Source organism: Temnothorax curvispinosus, unplaced genomic scaffold, assembly GCF_003070985.1.
Source record: "Temnothorax curvispinosus isolate PA1 unplaced genomic scaffold, ASM307098v1 QBEX01004020.1, whole genome shotgun sequence".
NCBI classification, from domain to species: Eukaryota; Metazoa; Arthropoda; class Insecta; order Hymenoptera; family Formicidae; genus Temnothorax; species Temnothorax curvispinosus.
In genome coordinates this window covers 17225-26206 of record NW_020213800.1, presented here as the reverse complement: position 1 = coordinate 26206, position 8982 = coordinate 17225, and the positions used below count along the sequence as shown (strand labels likewise).

The following is an 8982-nucleotide window of genomic DNA, read 5'->3' as shown; positions in this document are numbered from 1 at the left end:
GATCAGATATAACAATGCTAGCACCCGTCAAGCGACTCGTCACATCGAAAAAACCATCTGTGTAGATAATTTCCAAAGGAGAAGTCAGATCATGCTTCCTGATGACGTTACGAATGAGCACCTCATCTGGATATCGCTCATGCTTTCTCGACTCGTCAGTAACCAAATCTACGCAAGGTCTAAAAGTATGTGCGCCATAGTTGAAAGATTTCAAACTGTCTATGGGGTCTAATCCCAGTCCTGAATCTCAATTTACTCCAAATTTCAGATAACAGACAGTTTATAGGTCGGTAGACGAAAACGGCAATAATTCTCTCGGTCCAAGGTACGTTGAAATTTAAGACACAAACCGTTGTTGTTATAGGCTATGGCCTTAGTAATGAAGTTCCTCCCCAGCATAATCGCTCTATCTCTAAGTAGCATAATTTTAGCTTCAGCTATCAGGACGTTATTGGGAGTGCTGTTTCTGAATCCCAGGGCAGTGCAAATACCCATATATTAAGTCCTTTCCAGCTTAAGTTGAAATCCCGTGTAAACGGCGATTGAGGCCGTAAATCCCGTTTGAATTTCCCGCGCTTGATTTGCGAAGCGCTCGCGTAGATACACTCGCGCCTGGCGCCACCTAGAGCATTCTGATTGGTAGATGCATGTGTGCTGTGATTGGCTGTGGCAGATGTGCTGTGATTGGCTGATGCATGAGTGCACTGATTGGTAGTGAAGTTTTGCGAGGGAGACACTCCCTGTTTGAGGAGATTACTTGTACAACCGGCGTACGAGCAAGTAGTAAGAGTAACGCGCGGATCTTTCCAATAAATATTATTGCGTTTTATCGAGTTGACCCGTTAATCAATTAACCTGCAATCCTGACCGCCTTCCCTTACACCCGAGTCTCTAAGGAAGTATGTAAAAATGCCATAGTCTGTGACAGACCTAACCAAACTTTTGTAGAGCATGAGGGCCGTGTTGACTTCCAAGCCCTTTGACACCCTGCACAGATATCTCATAACAGAATTGGTCCTGTTAACTTTGCCTTTAACTTCTTGGACCTGACGATGAAAATTAAGGCTGTTATCAAGCCAACTCCGAGAAATTTGGCTCCGTCGCAATTGAATACGTCGCATCCCTGTATATTGATACTCAGGTTTTTGTCGACAAAGCCCGTTTGGTTGAATTCAACCAAAACCGTTTTCTTGGATTTGAGATCAAGGCCGATAAGTCTCAATTTCTCAGCAATGATGTTTACGGCTTGCTCAAGCAAGAGTCGATTGCGTCATCGATTATGGCCCGAAACGTACAGACCAACGTCATCCGCAAACTCTACCATTTCAACTCCTGCTGGGAGATCCTCACGGAGAGACCGAGTAAAAAGCGAATACAACGCCGGACTAAGCACGGCGCCTTGCGGGAGACCCCTGTAAACAAAGCGATCCACGAACTCACCAGAGTTGACGATAAATTGAACTTTTCTTCGGTATAGCCAATTGCGAACAAAATTGACGATACCCGCAGGACAGCCAAGCGCCAACAGCCCATCCAACATAATATGGAATTCCACGCTGTTGTATGCCGAAGAGACATCGAGGAAAGCAGCCAAAGTATATTCGCCCGCACTCAGTGCAGCTCGGATGTCCGATGTAATTTTGACCAAATTATCGGCACAAGATTTTCCCCTCCTGAAACTATTTTGTGACGAGCTAAATTTTTCTTCCTTTTCAGCCCACCAAATCAATCGCTCGTTGATCATGCGCTCCATGAGTTTACCAACGCATGATGAGAGTGAGATAGGACGCACCCTCCAGGGAGAGACTGGCCAACACGCCGCCATTTGCATGCAAAACAGCCCAGCAAGCAAGAAACGCCAAGAAACATTTTAACTATATTGCATTAACGTTACAACGTTGCTGCAATGTAGTTAAAATGTTTCTTGATGTTTCTTGCTTACTGGGAAAAAATAGGATTGTACGCGGCAAAATTTAAAGTGTACCAGTTTAAAATATCATAAAAATGTATATTATTTTAAATATAAAAATAGCAAAACGCGATAAAAAAATAATAAAACATTACTAAAGGAATTATAAGAAGATAAATAAGAGCGCAAATATTATTCGTGTGTATAGTTATAAAATATTTCAAATAAAATACAAATATCTACACGGTTCTACTTTGGACATTTTTCAATAAAAAATAAAAACATAAAAAGAATTTAAATAACAAATCCAGCATTAATATTTTGTTAACAGCAATATTTTTCTATTAATAACTTGTATTTTGCATTTATTAACGGTATTAAATTAATGATTTAACAGTGCTTGCTTAGCTTTTATTGGGATGTTTATTATTCTTTCTATAATTACGTACCTATTTTCAGAGCTATTATTGTATTTGTTAACAAAATATTACTTTTAGATTAAAAATAATTTTACTTGTTATAGATTGGTTAACAAAAAGCTTCATATAATATTAAAAATAATGTAAACTTTATTGTAAAAATCAATATCTAATAAGATTATAATTCTGAAGTACAATCTATAATCACTGTAAACTACAAAAAAAGTAAAAAAGTAAAAAACTATAAAAATAGTAAAGATACACGAAAGAGAAATATATAATCAGTAAATGACCCAGACAGCACACATGTTCAAAAGCGGGACATAAGACGTGTAAGACATCTTTTAGACATCTTTTAAACGTCTTACGAAAAGATGGCTAAAAGACGTCTTATGTCTCGATTTTGGACATGGTGCTGTCTGAGTAATAAATCACATTATCGTTATTAATAGGTATTTATTTGAAAAATTCCATTAATTAATGTTTTCACTCTTGCAAGATTGAACGGAATTTATTTGTTAGCTCCATCTAAAAAAGAAAAACCATTAAAATTACTTTCAATTAATTGGATATTTATATTAGATTTATTAATTAGATAATTATAAAGATGTTAAATGTTTATGACCATAGCACTGAAGAAAGTTTGATAATAGGGGTGTTCATAAAAATAATGAAACAAACCCAGATAGCACAAAATATCCTAGAAGCATCCTAAATATGTCCTTGGACATCCTGAAAAATGCTTCAAGATATCCTTCAGACATCCTGGATGTCTCTAGGATATCTTATACTATCAAGAAAATTATGAATTAAAATTACAAATTTTATTTTATTAAATTATGCATTGCCATGCTTTTACTTGCAAAAATAACAGATTTATCTTGTCGTAAATGAGATGAAATTTTCATACGAAACATAAAATCTACATATTATTTTTTCTTTTAAATTAGGTAACTTAGGTAATAAATATTTAATTTTTTGACATTTTTTAATAAAGAAATGTTTTAACTTAACTCTACTATTTTGATGTTTGCTATACTTAAGAAAAACACGGAATATTTTTTCCATCTGTAAAAAGAAACACAATGTCGCAGAATTAAGGAAAAATAGAGAATTACTATGCCAAGCTCTAAGCCGTGTAAGTAGATGATAAAAAGCATTACTGCTTCTCATTGATCCAGTAGCTGAAATACATGTAATACACATTTTATTATTTTTGAAAATACTTCTAAGTATATATCCACCAATTTGATATATTTTATTTAAATCTGTTTTAGTCCAAGAAATTACTGTTGTATTTAAATCATTATTAATGTTTTTATAAACAAAGTTATCAATTAAGGAACTTTTTGAATTGTGGTTTACAGTCAATACATCAAAGAAATCAGAAAAAAATGTTCTGTCATCTTCTTCATAACTGCTATTACTAACATTCTTCATAAATTGAGACACTGTAATTAATTTTAAATTCATTTTAAACTGAAGTGCATTAGGAATAACATTTTTACGTCTTACAGTAGAAAAAAAGTTTTCAATACAATCTTGCGTCAATCGTGCAGGTAAAAAAAATTTAAAATTTTGTTAGTAGCCATACTATAGGGGATTTGAAACCGGGCGCACTTGATAGCGGCTCGGGGGCAGAAAGCGGAACGCGTGGGGGCCGCTGTAAGCGGTGGGCGAGGGGATGGCGTCGGCAGACGGGGGCCGCCCCGCCGCTGCTTTTCTAATCCGGGATAGTGGGGGGCAGCGAGGGGCGCCACAACTTTCACGCGGCGCGGGGGGGGGGCGGGCCATTCCGAATTTCCCCTCGCGCGACCGAGGCGCCTCTCCGCGGATGGATCCCCCGTCGCGACGGCGGTGCGTCGGTAATTGATCGAAGGTCCACGGCAATCGATCGTCGTCGTCGTCGTCGGAGATCTTTCGCGTCTCGACTCGCAATGCGGACTGCGGACGCTTTCGCGTCATCGATATTTTCAATCGCGCACGCATCGTGTTTATTTCTATTTTAATATTTATTAACCCTTCGTCAGACAACGTTATTTGAGATCTTCAAAACGTTATTAAGAAGTACATATTCGCAAGTAATAATAATATTTCATGGATACATATATAAATGCAAGATATTAGATCGCATCGTGTTTATTTCTATTTTAATAACTACTGAAATCTACATTGCAATAATCGTACAGACAGAAACAATTTCAACGTACGCGACATTTCGTCGTCGTCGTCGGAGATCGTCTCCGTTTGCGTGATCGCGGTTATCTCTCAAAGCTATTTCCAGAGTTATCTGCTGCCCTATTGACATCCGTCGAGCGATAAGCGCGAGGCAACGCGAATTTTCTCGCGCAATTATATCGTCAGTTTGAAGTTTGCGAAGGTTCTATTTTTAAAAATAATTACTGAAATCTACATTGCAATAATCGTACGGACAGAAACAATTTCAACAACGTACGCGACTTTTCGTCGTCGTCATCGTCGGAGATCGTCTCCGTTTGCGTGATCGCGGTTATCTCTCAAAGCTATTTCCAGAGTTATCTGCTGCCCTATTGACCCCGTACATCCGCTGTCAAATCGTTATCGGGCGCTATATAAACGCGGGAAGAACGCGAATTCTGACCTATTGACATTCGCCGAGCGATAAGGGCGAGACAACGCGAATCCTCGCGCAATCGTCAGTTTGAAGTTTGTGAAGGTGCGAGAACGTTGATGCTCGTAGTTCGCGCGGTACATCTGTATGGAAAGAAATAGTGCCATGGAGAGTCAAATGAAAAATAAAGAGGCTCTAATGTCGTTGTTGGACGAGCCGTTCGAGGATCAGGTCGTAGAAGTCGAACGCACCTCGACGGATATCGAGTCGGTCAGTTTCGCTTTGCTCGATCTGCTGCGCGAACCTGAATGTTCGGCGTCGCAGAATTTGAGACTGTTGCTCGCAAGCGTCTCGGAGTACCTGACGACTATGAATCAGAAGCGAACCGATTGCGACGTACGTAGTATGCGCGAGGGCAGCAACTTAAAGAGCGTGCTGACAGAGCTCCATAAATTGTAGCTGAAGAAAGGTCCTAAGAGTCCTACCTGTTCCGTGAATGAAATGTATAATTTCATTCGTGATCAACTTCCGTCGAAGTTGTATTCATTATTAGTGAGTGATCTAATGACACAAGATACCTTTTACGAATGAATCAATTATCACGACAAATACGTCAAAAAATTTACCCGTCGGTGCGGGAGGGGATATCCCCGCCGCGGTTTCGACGGATCATTCGTACAGCGTGGAGAAGCGAGACGAGAAGGAGGAGGAAGTAGGATGCAGCGGCGGCGGCGGGCTCGACGCGTTGTTCGACCTGACAGAGTCTGGTCGCGATCTCGATCGTATTCCGCAGCATATATCGAAGATGAAAGATCGACGGATGCTTACCGTGAGGTCGCCCGGGGAGATCGGATCACAGTTGATCCGTCTGGACGTCTACGACATCAAGGATATCGCGAACAAGGAGAGACGTGATTGGTGGAAATGCGCAAAATTGCGATCTCAGATCCTGACCACTTTGTCGCGTACGGATCGCAAGCGACTATTAGTGCGTCAGTTATTGGATCAAGCGGCGGACGGTTTGAGGAAGATTCCCGGGGTTACGAAGGAGACGAGGAACGTCATACATGAAAGCGGCCGGAGCGGCGTTTAAATATATCGCGAATATGTACGTCTTAAAAATGTTTTTTGAAAAAAGACTTATTATATTCTTTTATCAAGATACACGTTTATTCAACTTTTTTTTCATTACAGAGGTACATCATACCGCGAGCCGTCAGGGGCCCCTAGTAAAACCACCCACTACTCTACAAAAAAAAGTAATATGTAGGAAAAAAAAATACATTATCTTAACTACAACACGGCTGTCTCATTTCTATAATACAATAAAAAGCGTTACAGAATGTCGAGACGCGCGCGACGTTCTGCCCACCAATCGTGTAAGCGATATCTATTTCCGAATGACCTCTCACCCGCGTCGCGATATCAAATACCGAATCTTCAGAATTAATATCATGTATTTATATATGTATCATGAAATATTATTACTTGAAGATATTACGCTGCGTTTAAATATATATATAATATATTGCAAATATGTACTTCTTAATAATGTATTGTTTAAAGTCTATGTTTCATTGTACTGGGACGATGGGTGAATATTATACAAATTCAATTTCATCATTGGCGCTAACGTCAAAGCGAAATCGTCACGTTCGCCTTGTCGACGCTCATTTTCAGCCTTTCACGAATTGACACCTTTACCGAGACTTCCCACCCGGGTCGCGATCGCTGAAAAAAAGGAACGCATCGCTCGTTACGTCGGTCACTCGCGCTTCGATCGAGCGGTGACGCTTATCGCTTCTCGAGGGTCAAGGGGTCGAGGTGGGAAACGTATCGTTATCTCTCGACGATGTCGCTCGCGCGCGTAATTACGTGCGCGATTATTATCGTCGTCGCGGTAAATTGTAAATCGAGTGAAAATGAGATTGCGATCAGTTATCTGCAAAAATATGGGTATCTGGATAACAGCGGTGCACAGCGATTTTCATCGTCCTACAACACTACACAGGAGTTACATCGAGCCGTCTCACTGTTTCAAGAATTCTATCGACTACCAGGCGACGGCGAATTAAACGAAGAAACGCTGAATCAAATGGGCAAACCGCGATGCGGCGTCGAGGACATTTCGGAGCGCACGTTCGCTCCGCTTTCGGACAAATGGCCGAGGAAACATCTCAAATGGAACTTTCATCTGGCCAACGACATAATCTTGAAAACGACCCGAGCCGTGTTTGATCTGTGGGCAGCGAATTCGTCATTGACGTTCGAGCGCGATTCACTGAATCCCGATATTTTGATATCGTTTCGTGAGGGGCGTCACGCGATGCTATACTCCCGACGAAACGAACCGTGTTCGTCTGCGTTCAGAGGTCCTAACGGAGATGTCGCTCACGCGTTCTTTCCCACCGGAGACCCCAATTTCGTCTCGGAGGTGCACGTAGACAAAGCGGAGACGTGGCACATACAGCTGACTAAGAATCCCCCGGGGATGTACAATTTACTTCAGACATTGACGCACGAGATCGGTCACGCTTTAGGCTTGCCGCACACCTTCCGCGAAGATTCGGTGATGTTCGCGTTCGTGCCTGAGAAGACATTCAACTTACTCTAGAGGACGTTCTTTCCATTTAACACCTGTACGGCGCTAAAGAAAACGCTAAAGTTCCAAAAGTAATAACGACGACGACACCGACGACTACCACAACGACGACGACGATAACAACGACGAGTACGAAAGACGTCGAGATGGATCTGTGCACCTTGCGAAACGTGGATACCGTATTGATAACGAACGGTCGATTGTACATCTCGCACGAACGATACATGTGGTCAATCGATATAGACGGGAAAACGTACAAGAAACCCTTGCTATTGACGGACTACATGAAATTTCTTCCTAAGAATTTCACGCGTCTGACGGCCGCGTATCAGACGCCCTCGGGCAATATCATGCTGTTCGCGAGCAATATGAGCTACATGATCACTTATCCGCGTCTAACGCTAGTTTCAACTTGGCCAAGATCTTACACAGATCTCAGAATTCCCGATACCGCCAGGAAGGTCAACGCCGTGCTGAACACGAACGAAAGACGAACCTTCGTTATATACGACGATAATGTTGTGGGCGAGATAGACGATTGTTCGATGAATATCGTTAAGTACTACCACATCGACATGATATTTCCGGGAATACCTCACAGCGTATCGTCGGCCTTTCGATACATAGACGGTAATCTGTACTTTATCAGTAAAAACCGATTCTACAGATTCAACAAATTTACGAAAACCGTAACGGTATCCGGCAAATTTGATCTTAGGATCTTCGGTATTACCTGCCCGAGACAGGGACTGATGATGCAACTGCGAGATCTATTGAGTCGATTCGTTCGAATTGACGCGAGGGAGACGTCGAATAGAGAAGAGGAAGAATAGAACGATTCGACGTATCCCCTCCTTTACATGTCACTCCTGAGAATGTTATTGAAAGGAGGGGGAATCGTAATTTATTTCTTAAAATATATTTCGCCTCAACTTTCCTCGAACGACTCATTCTCGCGTGATCCGCCAACTGCACCGCGATAACGGAGAAAAAAAGAGAGAGAAATGTGTTCGACGTTACACGCCCCGTATTTCGAACAGCGCCAATCCGACGACGATCTCGAGAACGGCGTCGATAACGCGAAAAGAAGAAGAAGAGTCGACGAGCAATCGACGGAATTAGAGACTCCGTTTTTGAATCGGGGCAACGTCGACTGCTGGAAAAACATGTGGTGAGTTCGCGACGATCCCGTATTGCTCGCCTACGATATAACAATAATTTTTTTTAATTATTTTCAGTCACAGCAACGACGACGTCAGTACATCGAAACGTGACGCCGAACGTCATTCGGTGCGAATTCTGGAAAGAAGATACCTATTAACTAAAACGGGGTACAAATTCATAGACGTCGGTATCACAGCCGTACTCCCGTGTTACATACACATCGTCATAGGAGATTGTCGCGGCAAGGAGATCTCACTCTCGCCTGAAACGTGGAAGGAACTCATCGATCGTAAACGCG

The 8982-nt window shown here is 41.8% G+C and overlaps 1 protein-coding gene across 1 annotated transcript; it reads left to right on the top strand.

The window, feature by feature from the left end:
* Window positions 1-7666: 7666 nt before the first annotated feature.
* LOC112453093 (matrix metalloproteinase-2-like) lies at window positions 7667-8353 on the top strand. The gene has a single exon (XM_025013644.1). It carries the CDS (start codon window positions 7667-7669, stop codon window positions 8351-8353), a length of 687 nt encoding a protein of 228 aa, XP_024869412.1.
* Window positions 8354-8982: the final 629 nt, after the last annotated feature.